Source organism: Mycteria americana, chromosome 9, assembly GCF_035582795.1.
Source record: "Mycteria americana isolate JAX WOST 10 ecotype Jacksonville Zoo and Gardens chromosome 9, USCA_MyAme_1.0, whole genome shotgun sequence".
Taxonomy (NCBI): domain Eukaryota; kingdom Metazoa; phylum Chordata; class Aves; order Ciconiiformes; family Ciconiidae; genus Mycteria; species Mycteria americana.
Window position 1 is genome coordinate 33,469,209 of NC_134373.1, and position 22,982 is coordinate 33,492,190.

General features: G+C 42.1%; 1 protein-coding gene across 1 annotated transcript; it reads right to left on the reverse strand.

Moving 5' to 3' along the window:
- Positions 1 to 192: 192 nt before the first annotated feature.
- Positions 193 to 22,537, reverse strand: PARP14 (poly(ADP-ribose) polymerase family member 14). Its single transcript, XM_075511501.1, has 17 exons — positions 22,186 to 22,537; positions 20,983 to 21,122; positions 20,858 to 20,891; positions 18,321 to 18,581; positions 17,475 to 17,711; positions 14,135 to 16,434; positions 12,276 to 12,512; positions 11,804 to 12,025; positions 11,280 to 11,343; positions 10,154 to 10,303; positions 9,385 to 9,447; positions 7,827 to 7,994; positions 6,338 to 6,544; positions 5,641 to 6,249; positions 4,920 to 5,065; positions 3,426 to 3,600; positions 193 to 1,767 (listed from the first exon to the last, which is right to left on the reverse strand). The coding sequence occupies exons 1-17, from the start codon at positions 22,376 to 22,378 to the stop codon at positions 1,478 to 1,480; spliced, it is 5,496 nt and encodes a 1,831-aa protein (XP_075367616.1). The 5' UTR covers positions 22,379 to 22,537; the 3' UTR covers positions 193 to 1,477.
- Between the last annotated feature and the right edge of the window lie 445 nt (positions 22,538 to 22,982).

The following is a 22,982-nucleotide window of genomic DNA, read 5'->3' on the forward strand; positions in this document are numbered from 1 at the left end:
CACTTGGAGTCTGTACGCACAAATCTGTCACACAGACAATACAAGAAAACAATTTTGTCTTCTGAGTCTTTTCAGCTTCTCACTATTTATAGCATCACTGTAAAATAAAGATATTCAAACGTAAAGCGACACTTCTGCTTGAAGTGTGTTCCTTTGTGTAAATGACTCAGTAATACAACATAGCTGTTTTAAAACTACTTTTATTAAAACCATGTGTATATGGCTTTCGATGGCAGTTGTAAAATTATCACTGTAATTAAGAGTACAGGTTGCAAAGATGTACAAATGCCATTATTTACTTGGTTTACAGAACTTTAAAATTTTTCAAATGGTTTAAGCGTGGTAACTGAGTATGCCCCTGTAGATGACTCTCTGCAAATTGGTAATTCTACTGAAGGGTTAACGTTTCGGTAGTGACCACAAAAAATTAGAAGTCCCTCTTTACTGTCTTGAAAATTACTTTGTGGAAGTTGGATGTATGCAATGCAGGGCACCATAGAAAATGCCCCTAAGAAACGAGCATGAATACAGGAACGTATACCTAGGGACTAACAAAGTATGCCACAACAGCATAAGGGGGGTGAAACAATGAATGCAAAGTGCATGTTCAATACTGGGGGTTTTTTCTTCAGGACTCTTAGCACCAGCAAGGGTGAGTGGATGCCTGAGAATGACTGAAAACTCTGCTGGTGAGAGAGGTCATTCCTCCAACATGGGGTGTTTTAAACGAATCCTCACAGGCAGCCACTCAGTGCTTTATGGTTGTTGTGGTTTAACCCAGCAGGCAGCTAAACAGCACACAGCCATTTGCTCACTCCCCCTCAGCGGCCGTGTGCCCACCCTGGCTAACCTGGCTCCCCAGTTTTGGTGTTCAGCATAACGTCGTACGGAATAGCCCTTTGGCCAGTTTGGGTCAGCTGGCCTCCTCGCTGGCAGGGCAGTATGAGAAGCTGAAAAGTCCTTGACTTAGTGGAAGCATTGCCCAGCAATAACTAAAACATCAGTGTGTTATCAACATTATTCTCATCCTAAATCCAAAACAGCACTATACCAGCTCCTAGGAAGAAAATTAACTCCATCCCAGTTGAAATGAGGACAATGGTCAATACTGGAAATAGGAACATGCATAGATGCACTGGCCTACCCTACACCTCTTACTTCAGGCCACAGGTAAGGCAGAGCAGCTCCCTCTCCTACCAGTCCCTCTGCCTTGCGTAGGAAGAGGTCAGGGTTGTTCTCAGTTCTTGCCTACATCTCCGCATACCTGAATTTGAGATGTGAGTATTGAAATAGCATGTTCTAAAATATTTGCTTATCCCGGCCTCATTGTGTTGATAATTTGACGACGTATTTAAACACATTAATAGATAAATAACCACTTAGTTTGAGAAACCTAGATGTAAACAAGAATCAAGAATTACCCCATTAATTCCCACATGTAAAAGGCACTAAAATTTTCCAGACTACTAAGAATATTCTATTTTCTGAAAGTAATAAGGTATTCAGGATATGCCTGAATGTCATTAAATATGACAAACATTGTTGGATTATTCACATTATCAACCACGCTGTCGTACAGGTCAGTAGGATCTGCTGGGTTTTTTGGTGGTGGAGTGATTAGTCCTCCGCTCCCAGCACAGTACTGCCCAGTGAGGACCCGAGTCAAGTACATGTATCTTCTGCCACTTGGATCTGGTCTGGAATAAGTATCCTGAGCAGAATAACTTGCATGAACAGCAAAGTAGGTTCCATTTCCAATACTTGCAGCTGTTTGGAAAGACAGCATTTTCAAATATAGTTAGTGTTCTTATTCCCATAAGACTCTCTAAAGCGCCTCTTTTTTTTTTTTTTTTTTTTTACTCTGTGGAAGTTATAAATTTGGTTAGAGTTTAAACAGCAAATTCTAGTGATAATCCTTCGTATCAGAATCAAATATGAATCCACTTAGGTGTAGGGTAAGTATGAACACCCAGGTTTTGACTGCCCTTTCCGATGGGGAAAGGGCTCCTTTCTGTTTAGCCTTGTTGTTTAGCCTGCAATCCATCAAATTGCAAATGTTCAGAGCTTTTTCAACTTAAAATGTCTATATGATTGTAATTACAGTTTTCTAGTTACACCTTACAGCAAGAAGTTAGAGGAATCAATTTTCTTTGTCTGAGACACATTCCTTTTTTCTGACACCGGCAGAAAGCTGTTCAGGCAAGACAGGTCCTTCCTATCTGCTCTGATCTTTGGGTATTTTTGCACGGCTACCCAGCCTGACAGAAGGGAAGCGTGCCTTTCCAATGGTAAATTGTCACTGAGATGGAGAGGTGGCTGTCAATACTCACAGATAGAGGACATGGGGATCTAGGGCTCTTGCTTTCCGAGTAAATCCAACCTCCTGGCACTACCAAAGAGCAGGAAAGCGAAACTACATCTCCTCTGGTCATGTTTTAAAAAGAAATGGTGGCTGCCACTTCTGTCTGTGCACAGCCTAATATATTTTGTGTCCGTTGGGCTTCATTTTCTCAAGAAAGTATCAGCGTAAGTACCTCTAGAGGATCCAGACAGAGAAATGTCTACTTTTGGATCCAGACCACACTGAAGTGTCAACTAGATCTGAGTTAAGCTGCCCGGCTCTCCCAAGATCAAGTCAGCCCTGGGCATGTACAATTATGTCTTAAGGAAGAAAACATTAAGAACAGAAAGTAAGGACTTTTGAAGTAAGGTTGCAGGACCTCTAAGAGCAACTGGCACCTCAATTCAGTCCAAGTTCCACTTCTTTGGATCCTGTCCTTCATCTTTGAATGCTACCAAATAATAAACATAACATGACTGTACTAGAGAAACTGGACAAAACAATCTTTGAACTAATGCAGAAAGTCCTTCTACTAAATATTTAACAATTATCCCTAACAACTATTAAAGGGGAAGAATTAATGTCAACTGATTTCATTTGCATAAAAATGGTAGGGGAGTGGGATCTTCTGATAGCTTGTGCTGTCCTTATCTTGAGGAAACAGGAGAAGTATCTGCACCTCTACTTTGCTACCTGCCTTTGTCTAAGAAGAGAGGAGATACCAGCAGCTAATGGTTGGTATCTCAGCTGAGGATGTTGAAGAGCGGTTCTTGTTCCTTTCTGTAGGCAGATCATAGAAAACATTTCTCAAAAGCTGCCCAGGCTTGATTTCAGATTAGGCGAGCTTTTTCTGATACCCTCTAGATGGTGGCATTCATCAACAAGGGATTAACTGAACAGGTTAATTCCTCTGTCCATATAGATCATGCTCCAGAGTTGTTTATTATTTTGTTCTCCAAAATAATGTTCTCCATTATTTTGTTCTTTATTCAGTCTTCACGTTGTGCTGACAACACTGCAACATTGACATTCCCTAGCACCTCATACATGTTTAGGAAATTAACTGCTTTGGATAATGACTCACCATTCTTTCCAGCAAACCCACGATTAAATCCATTGTAGTTGATCGTGCTCAATGAGGATGCAGCTGTCCCATGAAATAGCAACTTCTCATTATTTTCATTTTTGTTCTTTGTACAGAGAGCCTTTTTTTTTATTTGGTATGTCTGCCAGAGGAATGGATTTTGTATTCTTTCAATCTGCAAAGTTAAAAAGTAGAAGTATATTTATACTGGTAGGGAACAATATTTATCACAGCAGGAAGCATTAAAACCAAACCAAACTGAAAGAATGACAGTAATTTTCACTATGCCCTGTTAGTGTGTGGTTTGGGTTGGGGAACTGAATACATGTGCCTCCTGAAAAATCAGAAACCAAAGTAACTTAGAAGAAATTTTCAAGCTTGGTAATTTTTGGCATGCATTTGCCTTGCCTAGTATACCAGGTACACAGGCAATCATGATAGCTGTGCATTGTCATTTTTAGAAATAGGCTGTTGTACCACTGCTAGAGGCAATGATGTAAGATGCCTTCTGTACATCCTAATCATCTTTACTGATGATTTTCTCACTAAAGGGTAGCCTGTAGCAATACCATGATGTTGAATTTAAGTTTCTCTTCTAGATCTCAGCTTGGAAGTCAAAATTACTTCCTTTACTGTGTAGCTTAGCAACCCATAAGAAACTCCTATATAAAAATAAATTGGTGGGAGGATAGATGTTGCTGGCTTCCCATGCCAACAATGAGAATATAGCTCAGGGGGAAACAGTGTATCTGCATCAAAGTATAATCTTAAAGGCATTGCTGTAACAGCTTTCCATTATCAATGGAAAAAGACTTCATGTCATTACCTGATTTTTTCCATTGAACACTAATATTTTGTTCTATTTGTGTCTTAGTGACCATGCTCATTGAATCTCATGATGGAAGAAAATTTTTCAAACACATATTCTCACTCTTAATTTCATTGTATTTTCTCCTATTTATCACTCCTCCCAATTCCGAATTCCATCTTCTCCCTGGGAAATAAATCTCTGTGCACTGTGTTGCAGACTTTTCAATAAGCAGAATCAAATCTTGACACTTTGGTTAAAACCAACACTCTAGCCTGAAATGCTCTGGGACTGACAGGCAAGTAGTAGTAAAATAGTAAAAAAGCTTTACAAAGCCTTGCAGACTGGCCATATTTTCCTTTGTATTCTGAATGCGTTTGCTCATGCTTCCATTTCAGTATAGAATTTCCTAATTGGAAATACCACATTAACTAGCGAGTACCACATTAGTTGAACATAGAGTCAGCTTGAAGACTGATGGTCACTGGTTTTGCATTATTAGAAGGCAGAAGTGGCAGGGCAACTCTTAGGAAATTTGCTTTGATTTATATCCACCCTGTACAGTGCTGGGGAGACTGGCATATGAAAGGTGTATTAGGTTGCAGACACCTTACAAACAAATATTTAGAAAGTATATTAATGTTTTTAGCCCAAGAATTGACTTTTTTCCCCCCATAGGATTTCACCTTCTCTATTTGACAGTTGGGACAGGTTTTCTTAAATTTGTTCTGAACTTCCAGATATTCCTGACATGATGGCTTGAGGTTCACCAGTTTGACCCGTTCCTCTTGCATGTCTTCCCACTGCACAGGGAGCTCTACTGACTGCTTATCTGCAAAACAGAGATTGCGTTATTATCACAGGTATCTAGCGCAGTTTTGTAGGCACATCTTACAAACCAACTGCATATAGAGGGCTGAGAGGACAGCACCTTATGCAATACTTTATTCCAAGAATACTCTCTCTCTTCAATACATCCCTGGCTCTGTAATTCACTGTTACGACTTTACATTTTCTCTAGTCTAATCATCCCCATACCAATATGTAACTAAAACGAGTCTGAAAACCACAGAAGAATTTTATGCATTCTTCATACACCACTTCTTTTGTCAGACTTAACCATGCAATCTATGCTCACTAATCACATACATACAGATAATATTTGTATTTAAAACAGATGTTCTGATTTCTGATTTCAGTCATACCTGCCACTAATTATGAAACTAAAACTGCTGGCTATGGCATGCCCGGGGGGAAGAAGGAAAAAAAAAAAAAAAAAAAAAAAAAAGGGAAAAAAAGCTATGGAACAGCTTACTTCTTTGGAATACCTGAATTTGCATTTATCGGAATTATCATTCAATAATCACTATTAAAGTTTTTTTTTTTATTAACAAAGCTGTAATTTACCTTCATTCTTTGGCACACGTTGAATGTTTACAGTTTTTCCTTGGTCATCATGAGCCTGTAGAGTATTCAGATTCACCTTGTAGTTCTTCTTGTTAATTTTGACAGTAAGATGTGTTTTTTTAGCTATTTTGGCATCCTCCAGCTGCATATTTGTCAGTTTATCAAAAGCAACAAAGCTATCATTGCTTCCTGGATACCTCCATTCTACCAGGTTATAAACAAGTTCTGCCTTGGATTGTTCTTCTTCAGTATCCTTAATTTTTTGGATCATTTTTTGAATTTCCACAGAAACAAACCAGACATCCCTGCTAATACCAGAAATTTTAATGCAAGGAGGGGAAAGTTTATTTTCAAGCTGAATGGTAACATGCTTTCTTCTCTGGAGATCTGCCAATGCGTCAATTTGCCTCTCATCAAAATTTTCAATTAGCTCATCTGAAATACAGTTTTCAAACTGTTCCTTTAAAATTAAATTCTGTATCCAGGACTCAGTTGCATCCACATTTTTTTGGCTTTCTCCACAAATTTGAAATGTGGCTAAATCAACTTTCTTCTCCAAAACCATGGGCTTTTTCTTCTCAGTAGGTTGTTTTTTGCCCCAAAAAAATGCTGTGAAGAAATATATGGTAATTATTAGTTTTAAATAAAAGATCTTTAGTTTTATGTGCCCATGCACACAGAAAACCCACCTACTTACATTTAAACAGAGACAGCCATGAATCTGTTGTGGATGAATCTGAATTTTCTCTTTTCTTCATGCTTTCATAAAAGTCTTTGAGCATACGTGTCTGGAAGATGACGATCTTAATTTTTTTCAAATGCTGTACTGATCTTTTGCTTGCAAATTCCACTATAGCATCCAACATGTCATCAGCTACCTTTGCTGGACTCTGTCCTGCCTGACCTAAACAAAAATAAAAGGCACATATCAGTGAACAGTACTTAAATCAAGGCAGCATCCAGAAAACAAGAGACCATGTCCCCAGCGCGTACAAACTGGTGTCCCTCTCTCCTCCCCCATTATGCTTTCTGGCCAAAGCTCCAGGCTTAACCTCAGCTTTACACCTAGGTCTGTGAGCCCCAGGAGCTGACACCCTACACGGACCCGGGAAGCCCTTCTGGGATTCTCCCCCCGTTTACTCTGAGGCTCCAACAAGCACTTCAGCCTTAGCATCCCCCTGGTATTTTTAAACCCACACATCACTAACTCTATCCCCATCTTTAAACCGTGTACCCAAGTCAAACCAAATCAAAATCAGCAGAGGATCTTGGCACAAGCCTACAGTGTATTTCAACATACCAACAGGAACATCAAGCTTAAAACAACTGCTCTCATTCCCCTACAACAAGCCTGAAGTGCAACCTAAAGCTTATCCTGAAACGTTGCTGGGACCCCTGCCAGTTTCAGCCACGGCATCCCTCGGACAGCCATCACGACACCAGCACGCAGATGATGCTGGCAGTCCCAGGGACCTGCCGTAACTGTTACTGTGGAGTCCAAACGCTGACCCACACACCAGCTCCTACCCTAACCTGGCAGGCTGAGCAAGGACCAGCTCGTGATTTCTTTTTCCAGTCAAGGGGAGCCTTGGTCTGAGACGGATACCCTGCTTTCTTCAAGCCCCACTCCCCAAACTAACCAGAAGCTTAAGCCAAATAAGCTACCCTGCCTCTAGCCGTCCGCTGGAGCAGGGAGGCTGAAACAAGACCTATAAAAAGTGTAAACTGCAGGTATTCTGGACCCAGCTCACAGTTTCTGTAGTCAGCCAGACAAGGTTTTCGTCTCAGGACAACTCCAGCTTTCTTCGCCTACAAACCCCAACCCCAGCCCTTCTGTGGGGCTGAAATCCCAAAGCAAGGTCTATGGGAAGTTTGAAGAAAGGTGCAGGGTGGCCAGCTGAGATACACAGTCTGTTTTGGGGCAGAATGTCTTTTATGGAGCGACACCTTTTCTTTAGGTGTTCTTGCTCAATCAATATTGACTGTAATATTTATACTTTTCAAAAAGCAGCATTGTTGGAAGTGTGCAGGTGGTGTCTGAACTGACCACAATGAACTTTCACAAATCACAGTTTACAGAGTTTCTTGTACAAGTCTGCTGTTATCCATATCAGAGGTATTAACTTTGTCCCAGTTTCTGAACTAACCCCTCACAGCCCTCATCACTTTCCCAAGAAAAAGCAAACCTGTTCCAATTGCCGGGAAGGCAACAGATTTGTACATCCTTAGCTCACACTCGTGAAGGACTTTGGAGACCTGATTCTTCACATTGTTATCGTGAATCAAGTGGATGATTTTACTGCACAACAGTTTTCCACCTTGTGTAGTAATAAAGCCACTTTGAGACTGCCCAGCTGGAACAGAGAAGATAAAGGAGACATAACATTTTCAAAGTGGCTATCTCTTCTGATAAGACAGCTGGTTTTATTGATGCTAGTGTACACTGGAGTAATACACACTAGAAGAGAAGTGGAAAAAGTGGAAAGAAATCCACCGTGAGCTATATTATCCTGGTTTTAGTTGATTCCCATTTTCTCTGTAAATAATCTGACTGCAGAATTTCTTTGAGAAAGTAATTCAAGTAATTGCATGTTTCCTAATTTCCTGAGATCTCTGCTACGAAGTAGTTTCCTGTTAAGTACAACTTAAGAATTTATGTTGAATTTAAATACAGCTCACTTCTATTTCAAAGCATGCCAATAGGATGTGCACAATTCATTTATATGAGAAATCCTTTCTTATGGCCCTTATTCCTTGAAAGCTCAAACTCTTATTCTGCAGAAGAGCTAAAATGTTAAAATAATATCATTAAAATAATGACCCACTGATCTAAGAACTGTGGTATGGAATCATTAAAAAGACGTTTGTGTTTTTTTTCAGAGCACTCACGTTTGATCACAGACACCTCAAAATGGAGTCATATTGTGAGGATGAATGGACCGATGAACACAGTTACATACCACTTCACTGGTCACAAAGTTAATGACTGATTGCAAGATGCTCTGCATGCCCCGAGATCAGGCTGATAAACAGGGAGAGCCTGCAGAGCCAAAGGCTGGGAAAAATATCCAGGAAACTCCATCTTGAAAGTTAACTTCTGGACTCAGAGCAGGAACATTTTGTTTATGCAACCAGACCGTGTGCCTTCCGGCGCTCGTAGGGGTCACCAGTGAGCTGGGATTTTACTGCTCTAATGTCTGTACTCTGCATTCTGCCAGACAAACTCATGATCAGGGTGATAAGCAGAGTTACATTATTTCAATAAAAAATAATTATGTATTTGTGAATATAAGCCAGATTTGCTGTTAGCTTTTAAAAGCCAGTCCTGCACGTGCTTACACCAAGAGACAGTCTTCCACCACTTTGTTCAGTTTCAAAACCTCAGCTCTCCTGTAGCTGACAATAGGTGAGCTTAAAAATTATGCTCAAGTCAATGGGACTGTTTCTGTTCTTAAGTCAGGAACATGCATGAGTAATTTCAGGGGTAAAGAACTTAAATTAGATTAATTTCCAAGCATTTATTAGCATCAGAAAACTGTATCCATCTTCTGTTCACTTGTGAAAAGAAAAATTCTCAAAGCAGGTGTCACAACACCACCACTTTTCGGAATTCCTAAAAGTGAAAGCTATTTTTTCAGAAAAAATAATTATACCATCAGAGTAGAGAATTATAAAACAACTTTAGGTTTTCAGAGAGAACAAAACAAATAATTTAATCAAACAAAATAGTACGCTTTCACATACCATATTGAGCACATTCTCCTTCTACCTGGGAACCAGCAGCATCCATAATTGCTTTGAAGACCCCTTAAATTATACAAGAAAAGCATATGCATTCATTAAGTCAATTTAGCTATTTCTTCTCAAAACTCTACCCAACTTCTGTACTCTACAAACACCCCAAATTCTCACAGGGCAAGATCCCGCAAAGTGCAAAACCTTGCCACTTCCCCTAAGCGCCCTCCATGACGCACTGTACTGGCTGCAAAGAGAACACTGCCTTCATTATTGATTAGAAATCATTAAGAGTAACTCCTATGTCGTCGTTTCACCAGCCAACAGTATGCCCCTCACCAAACTCTGATCGCTTTGAATTATATCATTTGATGTCCTTCATGCTTGCAATTCACAATGCCACCAAAGAATCCTCTGCTTCTTCCAGGTCAATTTAGTTAACCAGGGCTTTGGCTTACAGTGGAACATATTAGGACAAGAGCAGTTTTGCAGAATTATATTTGATCTAAAAATTCCCTTTTATTTAAGCATTTTTGCTTTTAACAAGAAAAATCTGGTGAGATGCCTTCTGTTTGAGTAGTTTGGAAACTAAATGGAATATTCAGGATGTGTAAAAAACCTCTTTAAGATCTATTTCCTGACTAATCACAACTCTCTCTCTCTCTCTCATCTGAAAAATACTTCATAAAAGTTTCACATATGGACAATTCTTTCCCCTCCCCCCTTCTAAAAACTAGCTCAAATTTATCACTAGAGAACTACATATTCAATACAATACCTGATGTGGCATCAAATGTTGAATTTGATATGTTTACAATAACCTCTGTATCCTCCTTGGTAATATCTCCACTAATTACTTGGAGTGTAATGGAACCAATCTGCATTTCATGAACTCCCAATACGTCAGTTGAAACATGCCTAATGAAACCTGGAAGGGAAAGAAAAACACCTTAAAACACTTCTCCTTTAGTTTAGGGTATTATTCTCTTCCATTGATGGAAACTTCAACTTATCCTTTTGAGGAATATGCTCTAGATCAGTTTGATGGACCTAGAGACTCTCTGCCTTTCTCTTTACTCCATTTCTGAACGCAGGAAGGTGCAGTATTCTTTCCGTTTAAATACTGTGAAAGTGAAACTATTTCTATTCCTGTAAATTCATGCAATATAAATTCAGAAAGCACTCTTGGGGTTATCTGATCTGACCAGCTCTGTAACAGAGTTTCCTGAATTAACTCTTACAAGAAATGCAGTATCCAGCTTAAGCATTGCCAGTAATGGAGATCCCATCACACTACTTTTGTAAGTTATTTCATCTTTACCCTTACAGATATAAAACTGTTCCTTACTTCTAGTCTAAACTTATCTAATTCATATGTTACCTGCACACTCCTAACTTCATCTCACTGGTACTCACAGCAACTGAGAAGAAAGAGCTATATATTCTTATGAATAAGCCTCTGCCATTGATGCAGTTCACTCATATGTTTTTGCTCCTGTGTCACACTACCATCAATTAATAAATGGAAAGGAAATTATCCATTCTGTATCTCTATATAGGAGATTAAATGTACAGAAATACATGTTATTTATGGCTTGTTTGGCAAAGTGATACCAAGTTCTTATACCCTTTGAGTAGGACAAACTAACGGTTCTCCTACCAGGACATCCTCCTCCATGTGATAAGACTGGCCTCACTAAGAGATGAGCATGCCCTAAACAAAAGGAATTCCTCGTTAAGATATTTACAAACGGGACTTTAAGAATGCCAGTCTGTTAGGAGGAAGAAAAATAAAAATGCTCTGTGTCTTGATGACACTTCCTCTGTTTCCTGATATGTATAAAACCACTTTACAGTATTTACATTATCCCCTGTGTCCCACCTCCTGCCCCTACACAACTTACTTGACTGTGGTGCTGCAGCACTGCAATTTTCAGCTACCCTACGTTCTAGTTCAATGGTAAAAGCCTAAGAAGAGAGAAAAGGTACCAAAGATAGTATTTCAGAGTTTATATACCAAATATTTCTATAATTAACATTAACAATCACGTAGCTCATGCTGAGCCGTCTGATGCATTTTACAGTCGCGTTTAGGTATCATTAAAATCAGTGGAAGCCTCAGTGTGGACAGTGTGATGATAGATACTGTCTTTGCATTCCCAGAACTCCTCTGTCAAAAGCTGAGCAAGCATCTACAGGTGTTTACAGTGCCAGCAGCGAGGCCAGTTCTGTCTGCAGCTCATGCTTGCTGCGAATTTGTATTTCAGAGACACTGAATGAGACACTGGAGAGATCCCACTGTCACCAGCCCACAGCAGTAAGAAAGTGCTAAGTTGTTCCCTTAAGAAAGCAATATAACTAAAATATATCCTTAAGGCATAACTAGACCAGCGTGTAACATAGATGGCTTTGGCCTGAGAAGAACTACCTGAATGTTATCCTTATCTTTTGGATTCAAGAGAAAATGAACTTCCTGGAGAGTCTTCCGAGTGTGACTTTCACTGAACTTGAATACCACATCAAACATTAACTTGGAAACAACGGTTTTAGGAAATCCAAACCCTCCAGTTCCAATAGCTGGGAAAGTGATCGAATTCAGACCAAGTTCTTCAGTTTTCTTCAAGCAGAAATTGATTATATCTTCTAAGATCTGTAAAACACAGCAAAGATGCCCTTTTTTTTTTTTTTAAAAAAAGGCATTATTTATTATTAGTTCTACAGAGATTATGCTGGTCTGAGAAAAAGCTCTCAGTGCATCAAGGATCTTGAAAGGTCACTCAAACAGAAGTAAATGGAGCCGAGTCATCTAAGCTAACTATTTTAAATCCTGAAACTTCAGGATAGGATCCCAAATAAATCTGTTTTCAAAATCAATTTTTTAAAAAATAATTAAAATGTACCTTCAGGGTCTGTCCTTTTCCTCCATCCCACACAGGAATTATGGTGTGAAGCACGGACTTGCAGGCCAGAGCACATCCGCTGGTGCAGAGCACACTCCCTTGACCAGCAACCTGTCTTTGCTTTTCTGTGTCAAACTCTACTTGGAGCACTGGTCCAGCCTTTTCCAGCAAGGCTTTGCAAAGCGGTCCCACACCAAACTTCAGATCTGTGCCAACACTGTTGACAATAACATCCGTCTGCAAAAAAATTACAACGAAAATATCTATAGCCAGACTTCAAGTAAAAATATGCATCGAGACTAACAGCACTACCAAAGCAACACACAGCACGAAAAACAAGATGCCAAGGGAGAAATAACCTGGTTTTCAGCACAGCTTCTGCATACTGATTATTCCTGAACTTGTAGGAAACCTACGGTAGGCAGCATCAGACCCACTGTGAGCACCAACACCACAGGTATCTACATGTGAGCAGGTTATCCATCCATCCATCCATCCATCCATCCGTCCATCCATCCTGGCAGAGCTGTTAAGCCCTCAGTGGAGGTGAGGCTGTGACTCACCTCGTCCCGAGCAGATGCCAATGTCTGGGCCAGTGAAACAAACCCAAACTCTGCAGTCTGCCTCACCCCCTCTCCCAGACCCAGCCTTTCCTACTTTTCCTCGTAAAGAACTGCTGCAGTATTGCTCCTTCTTCTCTAGCGTCATCACAGGATGCAAAATATATGTATTGTATAAGGTACACGTAATGTAGGAAGTTTAATGTCCCTTTCCTCCTTTTCACTGAAGTGGGATTGTCTACACCTTCTCAGAAAAGCGGCACCTCATGCACCAAAACGAGGTGAAGGGAGGTGGTTGTGCTCTCATGAAGTAAAACAGGCAAAGCCCCGAAGTCTGGTCTTTGCTTTGCTTTTTTCCACTGGAGATGTTTTAATGACAAAGTATTTAAAATGTGTGTCATATTGAGGTTTTTCTACATCTAGTATTGCTCTTTTATTGGAATAGGCTTTTACAGGCACCAAAATGACAACTGAAGCAACTAATATTGAAACAACAACAATAATAATAATTTAGGGAGATTTTAGACTCCCAAAGTATAAAAAACAGGGGCTGTTGAAAAAAAGAGAAATTTATCAAGATGCGCTTTGCATCACTGAAGAAAAAAAACATAAGGGAAGGAAACTACATCAGAGGTGTAAATTGAGTCTTGATGGTCTAGATGAATAGTAGTTAAACTCTTTGTTAGCAAAAAGAATGAAAAAAGAAAATAGGGGAAAAAATAAGCAGAATCAGGTCTAGACTTTGGCAAAACAATCTAAGCATGCACTCTTCTATGGGGTTGCTTTTCTACAGCCCAGTAACTTCTTCATAGACTGTGTCTTTAATCCATCCAAAGAGAAGGAAACTAAAAAAAAAAAAAGCTACAACCTCCCTGTTAGCATGACTCACAACAGCAGCCCAGGCAGGCTGCTAGATATATCCAACCTAGATATCCAACCTAGCTAGCTACAGATCATATAAATACTTTTAGAAAGTATTTTAATATTTCCCTTTTAGGAAAAAAGCAAACTGTTTTACATGTTGACCTTAGATTTGGAGAACGAGTAAAACCTAGCTGGGAACACAACATTCCGAAATTCACAGCTGCCCACTAGAAACGGCTGCAGTGTGACAGATCCCAACCTGAAATCCATCAATTTTGCCAGCTTGCATCCTTGTTTAGCTAGCACACAGCCATTGTTTCCTTAGGTAGCAATTGCCTTATAAAACAATATAACCTACTGTCCTTCCTTTTCTATTTAAATTTAAAGAAGATCTTCACATCCAGTTAGAGAGGAAGCAGAAAATTAAAGACCTACCGTGGCTTCCTGAACGTTTTTCTCCTCTACTCGGATGCAAAGTCCTTCACTTGTTGTAACCGTCCGCAGATCGGCTGTAGCCACCTGCAGATCCTCTCTTCTCTTCTCCTTCTGGCTTTCTCTCAGCTCATGGTTTTCCGAGTGTGGCATCAGCACTACCAAGGCAGATGATTTAGCTCTAAACACTTTTCTTACTGTCTCAGTCAGAACCTGAACTGTTTCTTCCGTATCATCCACAAGATGAACCTCCTTCAAGCTGCTGTCCCCCATGGATTCTTCCAAGGTCTCCTTGATGGAGGATACAATCGAATTTGCACATGTCTGCAGCGGGAAGCCAAAAATCCCTGCGCTTGTAGTGGACAGAGCTACAGAACGATGATTGTATGTTTCGGCTAGTTGTAGACTTTTCTTCACTGTCTTTCTTAGCAAGAACACACACTTTTCTGCTTCGTCTTTCCTCCACCTGGGCCCAACAGCATGAATGACGTTCTTGCAGGGGAGCTTCCCAGCGCCCGTGATAACTGCGCACCCAGGCTGCAAAATCCCGTTCTTCCTCACCAGCTCGTCACACTCCTGTTGCAGCTCTGCACCAGCCGCTTTTAACAGTGCCTCAGCAAGGCCACCGATGTGTTTTAAGTCTTCATTAGATGCATTTACCACAACATCAACAGGGTAATTACACAAGTTACCTTTATACACTGCTACTACAACTCCATCTGGCAGCATTTTCTTGTAGTAGAGCTTTCTTTTCTCTTTATCACCAACTTTTTCACCCTTCTGTTGTTGTTCTTCTTTTTCTTCCAGCCTAATCAAACAGCTAAATTTCTGCTTTGCCTCAAAAACCCATGAATCTTTCCTCTCAGTGAAGAACTCTCTGGCTCCTGGTTTATCAATTGGCACACTTTTTGAGTACAGGGATGAGAGAATTTTTTCAAACATGGTGACTGCTTTTGGCACTTCTGCTCTTGGTCCGCTCAGGGAAATACACGGTGTCTTGGTGTCAAAATGTATTGTCACACCTTTCTTCCTCAATTCAAGATAAACACTGGATTTTTCCTTCTCCACAAACTGCACTACCACCACCGACTTAGCCGGGATTACTTTTTCCACGTGTGTGTTTCTATCTATAAAATCTTTAAGTTTCTGACAAACTTCTGTTACAGCCTTAGAAAAGCCGGCAATAATCACTTTATTTTCTTTTCCAACAGGTTGATCAATGACTACAGTTTCCTGGGGAGAATTGTACTTGTTACACAAGGAGGCAAGAAGACTCCTCCACTGCTCCTTTTTAATGACCTCACCATCCTCCACGTTGATGCACTCATATTCTAAGCCTGTCTTTATTTGCTCTTCTGCTTCAAAAAGATCTTTGGGAGCATCTCCAAATAGCAACACAGTATCATCCTCAAGCTCATAAAAAGCATTAATTTTTTTCCTAGTGAAAAGTGTTGCTGACATTGTTTTATTATCTACACGCTGTAGATAGTAGAAAACATGAGGATCAATGGTAACTGATGTACATGGCATGTTCAATACCTTTTCCAGTAAGTCAGCTTTTATTTTATACACTTCTGCAGGTAATCCACACAGCTGAACAGTTTTTTTTGTGTCATCATAAAAGATCTTTAAGCATGGATATTCTTTGTGAATATTCTTTTCTAGCCCAGCGTTGTGCAGAATAGCATACTTCCCTGGGATCACTGACACAGAAATTTCTATGCTTTGTTTTTCCCTTTCACTTTGCTTCATGGCTTTTTCCATGCATTCCCTCACTTCTTTCTCTGCACTGTCCACTGCTGCTCTGTTGCCTGCAATCACCAGCATCTCCTCAGAAATATCAGTTATGATCAAAGCAACATCTTTCACCAATTTGCTTTTCACGTCTTCCCAATCCACTGAATTTACTTTACATTTTATAGCTATGTAACGTGACATGATACGTGAGAACTCAGTAGAAGCATCTTGCTTCCATGTCTTGATCAACTTAATCATTGGCTTTTTCTGCTCAGAGAGAGATGACGATGGGCACAACATAACTTCTGGGTGTGCACAGTCTGCCTGTGGCCATTTTAGCTCACAATGGCAAATTGCCATTTCCTGGTTTATGTCTTCGATCAGTTTAGCCTGCCTTTGTAAAAACTGCCAGACATACGGATCTAGTGGTACCCCAATGGGGTCTGGCATCTTGATTGTTGGTCTTTCTTCTCCATAGAGAGCTGTTCCCAGGGAGTGGTAATACGGATGCACAGAAATTGCTGTCTGTTCCAGTAAATGCTGCTTTTCCAAGACAGTGTTTAGATCTAAAAGTTAGCACACACATACAAGCACACGTGTCATTAACTTCAAATCAAGCAAATGACTCTGTTCTTAGAACTATTCCATTGAATAAAGTAACTTTTTTTTTCATTTGAAAGAGCTATTTTTATGTCTTTCTGATTTCTAAACCACTCTGTAGGGAACAAGATAAGAGGCTTGGCTCCAACTAGTTTGGTAAATATGCTTGTGCCTGTATTTACCTGTACAGCTACACCTTCCTCTCATTTCCTAAGGAAACCCCACCACAGAGCAGGGCCATATCAAGGTACTACTATGAAATGCTCCTTACTCTCAACTTAAAAGAAAACTCTTTGTGCCAGTGCATTTTTACAGGTTTTTTGCCACTTCAGTTGGAATGGACAAAGGAAAGGAATTATAATGTCAGCAGGGACTTAAAACCACATTAGAATGATCCAAACTACATATTAACTTAATGTACAAAATATTCTTAAGCAAATTCTGAGAGTCAGAAGAAAAACAATGACCTGGCAGATATCTTTAATTAAAAATAAAGTAATTCACTAAGCCAGGAGTCTCCTAACACAGAGATATTTACCAGAGGTTGCACTGGCACAAAAATGGGACAGTGATTCAACACAAGAAATATTAACAAGGTTGTTCTTTAGCTCTATTCTTCCCTGATAATGAAGATATTTGACCTTAATTAGTTTCTGAAAGCTAACTGTGAAAGCTGAAGTCATTGCCAAATCCTGCTTCCTCTACCCGTAAGTACAATTTAATGTATTGCAGATAAAAACCTCTGTAAATGGGGAAAAAACATCAGTGCGAACAACCCATGCACAAAGCAGGTATTCGAATGAACCTCTGGTAACGTAAAAGAACAGAGAGATTCTGAAACCCTAGACTTGCAGCAGTATTTCTAAATCCAGAGCACTTCCCAGGAACAGGACACTGTACGCTGGCTTTAGCGACAGCAAGCCAGGCTTCTAATGCCCAGATTGTGGTAATTTTCTTTCAGATCCTCTGCCGGGGAGCACTTTGGTCAGGCGAAGGACAGCGTTACCTTTGTGATCACAGAAAGTAATGATGGCCGAGTTCTCCTCAGGGAAGAGCTGGACTTCTGACACAGGCCCCCCTCCGTTCCGTGCACTCTCAAAGTAAACGGTGATGTAGTCTGTCGAAACGCCGGCCGGTACGTTTTCAGCCTTGATGCTCTGGGTCAGTTCAAGAAGCCTGGCAGTCACTTTGAATTCTTTAACTCTCTTGTTTTGTGAACATTTTTTGACAAATTCTTCAGTATCTGTAAATAGAAAAGCAGTATGAACTGACCGTGTTTTCCTGGGTCATTATCAACCCTCGCTATCGCTTCTGGCAGAGACATGAGCTGAATCTGCTCCCTGTGTTTGGAGCAAAACTGTCTTTGGTGCCAAATAACTCTGCGTTGTAACAAAAAAGGGGAAATGCACACAGCCATGTTACTCTCTGCTATTCACTACCACTATGTCTCTGTTCCCCTCTAATTCATCTCTTGTATAAACTAAGCACTTCTCACTGTTTCACTGTCTTCTCAAATGGAGACTTTATGTACTTCAATAATTTGCAGAACTCATCCCCACACTCAGTCCGCTTCTAATTCTTCTTCATCTAATCCAAAATAAGATAGAGACAATGAAACATTCTCATCCAATTTCAATTAATGAAGATGCCATAATTTTCTTTTTTCACTGTAACATTCGGATCATGGACGTTTTCATGGAGTTGTGTATAAGACTTACATCTTTCTTGAGAGACTACAGCCCAGGTACTTTTTTAAAACTGTCTGAATCTCTAACGGGACAGGAATCAAGCTCTGAAAGCTATTACTCATACATATACATGGAAATGAACGACAGTTTGCATCCTGTCTTACCGATACTTTTTATAAAGGTAGCTACAGCAACATTTATTTCAGGTATCACTTCCACAGTGAAGTCATCATCTACTGCCAGGCCGCTGATGTTCTCCAACAGCATACGTAAGCATTTTGGACTGCATCTTTGTATGTTTTCAAACACCACCGAAGGTGAGGTCTCTGCGGGCTTTTTTGCAATGTTCTCGGCAGAGCCAGCTTCCTCCTGGAGTTCACTGTTCAGAACAAAACTCTCTGCTTTCTGCAAGGCTTCTGCATCACCTTCAACAGAAAGAGAAATAAGCTGCATGACATACTGGTACACGTTTCCTAGAATAAACAGATTTTGCTCACCCTTTCTCTCCTTTCCTTTCCCAAGAAAAGAGACCATCTAACCCATCACATACTGCAGGGTACCCTGGGACATTTTGGAATCTGAAACAGCCCAGATGCGATATTCTGCGGGGCTGCAGGCAGCTTCTTTGGTGGCACAAAAATAGCCACGAGTAAACAAAGTCCAAGGTCACTGGTACGTCTCCGACCCGGAGACATAAATAAAATAAAATAAAATCCATTGAGATAACTGGCCACAGCTGCTCAGGTTTTGGTAAGGGTTGTGAGAGACTCTGCAGCCTCTGCATCTGTTTCTTAGCCCGGGGGCAGGCATAACGAGCCTGAACGCAGCTCGGGACATCTGCAGGCACCATAGGCCACCAGTAGCTCTGCGTGACTCAACGCAAAGCCTCCTGATGACCCCCGTGCCCTGCCATCAGCGCGGCATGACGGCGCTGAAGGAGCAATGTGCACAGAAGGCTGGTGGGGATGCAATGAAATTTTGCAGATAGAAAATATGACAGGGGTGCCCACCGAGTATCCCAGAAGCCCAGCAGCTGCCGGAGGAAGGCACATCTCCAGCTTTGCAGACAGGTGCAGGAGAGAACCTCCCAGCGGGAACGACATGCTCCTCCGCGTGCCTGAGTAAACTGAAAGTGTCACCCAGGTGCGCGGCAACACAACTGTCCGCGAAGTCATGGAAAATGGTGATCGCAGAGCACTGCAAGGTGGCGAGGGACTAGCACAGGCCAAAGGGCACCCCAGGGTGCTCAAGATGGCCACACTCACAAACAAAGGCAGCTCTCCCCTCCTTGCCCCAACGAACACAAGCAGGAGCATAAGCCCCTCCGTTTGGTAAACCAGCACATCCCTGCACCGTGGCGGGGAGACGAGGATTGAATGATATCCTGGCACTCACCGCCTTCAGTGTAAACCTCCAGGGCCACCATCTCTGGCCGTGGCAGAGGACAGGTACGACCGAGGGGAGAGGAGCTCGGCGGAGCAGTTGTACGCCTGACGTGGGGTGTGGGGGTAAGGTCTCTGCTTGCTTTTGCTCAAGAACACCCAAAAATCCCTAAATCCTGGGGCAGCGCCCAACAGCCGTGGGGGCAGCCCCAAGGAGAGAGACAGAGACACGGGGTGGGAAGGCTGGAGCAGGCGGCCGTACAAACAGGCTGGCTCTGCCCGCTCGCCGGGTTTACGAGCTCTCCTGAGGTACAACAACTGATACCAAACCCATAACATTTACAGAAGACAGCTGCTTTTGAAGGCCTACCAGCATAAGCCTGACAAGAAGAAAACAAAAGAAATAACCGCAGAAGCCATAGTTCTACAGACACTAGTTGTTAATTTCTAGATCACCGACAGGAATCATCTGCTCCACTAAATGAAGAAAGTACGAAATGAAGAAAATTAAGAAAGAGCTTTCTTTCCAATGAAGAAAGTACGAAAGAGCCAAAACAGAAAGCTAGGCTGACCCAACAAAGTGATTAAAAGCAGCATCTGGAGATTTTCAGGGTCCTCTCTAGTATGACTAAAAACCAGTAGATTACAACTTTGAGTACCTAATTTTGAAAGGAGGAAACCCACACAAAATGGCATCGAACAAGACTTCATACAGAAAGGAAAAGATACGGGGGTAATCATTGAAGAACTTCCTGATTAACTGGTCTGTCTCGGGGCTAAGTATTTACTCTTCACAGATGCGGGTACATTTGGGTGTGCAGTAATGTTTTCTAGATGGCTTTTTGAATCATGAAGCTTAGCAGAGTATTGCTGAAAGAGGACCTAACCGAAGTCACTGAGGTACTGGGGAGATGCACCACTTGCCTTTACAGACTCTCCTAACTGTAGGGAACACAGAGACACCAGGCCTGGGATTAAGACCTTCAATCTAGGTGTTTCTATGCAGATCTTATCTTAGAGCAGTTATGCAGGATAAGGGAACTAAATCTCTCTCTGGAGATGCTCCTCTGACTAAAAAGGCTATTTTAGAAGCTAAAACCAGGTACATGGTCTAAGTCTGGCAAGGTGAACTCCATCCTTGGTGATCAAGTCTACAGTGTCCCTGGCCAGGCATCTTTCCCTGTATCACCCGACTCAGGCTGCCAAACTCAGAAACTTTCAGCACAAATCCCCACAGAACTGGAGCTGCGTGTGGAGAAAAGCACCAACGTTTTTGTTTTATGAAGAATCAGCACACAGAGTGTTGGATAACGTTTTACCTTTTGTTTGAGGATTGCTTGTGGCATCGAGAGCCTAAAATAAAATGAAAGCAAAACATCAGTGGCTGATTTGACACTCTCATCACTATTTCAAAGCTCTGGTTAGGATTACAATTTTTATTCACCTTTGTGGGAACTAATTTTTCTTCAAATGCCTCCTCTTCAGCAGCTAGTGCTGTTTCAGGCTCTGTGACAATCAATTTCATTTCTCCTTTTTCTCCCAAACACAGCTTATGAGACTGTCTCTCAAGAACTCGTTGCTTCACTAAATAAAACCAAAAAACCCCAGTGACAATCTGAATAGAAACACAACTTTAAATTACATAGCACTTTTCCACCATTACATTAGGACACATATACTGTCCCACAAAACGAAAAGAACTTTAAATTCATAATGCTAACACAGCACGCATGAGGCTTTCCTCCTGAAAAGAAACGGAAGAACAGCAGAGAATATTATTTCTGCAAAAAACCACCAGAGATGCAAAGCTCAGCTCCACCACACGTTTCCTGGCTGGTGTCCAGCGGGCAGCCCCGCGCTGGGGCTGTGGCACGAGGGTCCCAGTACCGGCCCCACGCCTTGCACACCCCCTTCCAGCCAGTGTCAAAATGGCTTGGGGCTGTACGGCCTGAACTTACCAGCTGGGCGAGTCAGCAACTGGGAAGCATGGTAAGGCAGAAAAAAAAAAAAGGGTATATATATGTGTTTATGCACATACATGTACATGCATGTATATGTATACATTTAACACAACTGCAGCTAAATGCTTTCCACCTTGCTGCAAGCTTATATAAATACATGCACATTATACATGTCATTTTTAATATATATCTGTAACTACAATAAGTTATATTAGCATAAGCTTTATTTTTCCAAGTGCAATCTAGCAAATACTACTGTGCATCAAAATTAATATATATGTATATATACCTGGTAGGATGTATTTATTAACATATAGACCAGTGTTACTCAAAATGCAATCTAGAGGCTATTACTAAGCACCAAACTTACGCATATATATAAGCAAATACATATTATGTATTCTATACCGCATATTACAGGATGTATATGCCACATTACATACTATAGATGTGCATATTACCTACTAGATAGCATACATTACATGACATATAATAATTTAAGTCATCGTATGTGTTTTAACTTGCAGAAAGTTACGACTTGTGAGTTACAACTCGCGACACGCTCACTTCTGACACGCTAACCTCCTTCCCGGCCCCTCCGCCCGGGGCAGGCGGGCAGCCCTCGGCCGCCGCGGCCCCCCGGACCCGCCGGACCCCCTCACCCCTCCCCCGCCCCGGCCGCTCACCCTCGGGGCGGGCGAAGCAGACGAGGAGGTGCCCGGTCCCGGTCGCGGTCCGCAGCTCGCACTCGCCGCCGCCCGAGCGCTTCTGGCTCTGGAAGTAGCAGAGCAGCTTCTTCCTCAGGGCGGGCGGCGGCTCGGCGGCACCCCAGTCGCCGCGCACCAGCAGCGGGAAGGCGCCCGGCCGCTGCCCCGCCATGGCCGCCCGGTTCCTGTCCCCGCTGTCTTTCGCTTTCGTTTCCCGGCGCGGCGGGGCGGGGCGGCCCGCCGCCTTTCCCGGTAGGTCAGCGACAGCCGGCGGGGCCCGGGAGGCCGCGGAGGAGGGCGAGGAGCGAGGGCCGAGGCGGGCGCTGCGCCGGGATGGGTCCCCGCCTTTCCCGTCTTCTTCGCCGCCGTCTGTCGCGACACACCCGCCCCAGGAGGCTGGCTCCCCCGACCCGCCGGTCCCAGCTTCACACCTGCGCCCTTACGCTCCTTTCCCCGCCAGAATTCTGTTCCTGGGACACCCAAAGCTGCCTCAGGCGCTCCCTCCACGTTACAAAATGTCCTCTCCCTCCCTGAGCTGGGAGCTGGAAGCCCATCACACGGCTGGAGGAACAAGGTCCCCTTGTACTCTTCTGCCTCCTCCCTTGCCTTTCGGGTGTAATAAACTCGTTTGGAGAAGCAGCATCTTTTACTCATCGCCTGCACAGAGCCCAGTGCTACAGGCTGCTGCTCTATGCTTGATGCCCTTGGCACCTGTAATGCAAGCACTGGTGAAAAAACACCTTGGTGTTCTCCACAGCTTCTTGTGGTGATGGAGA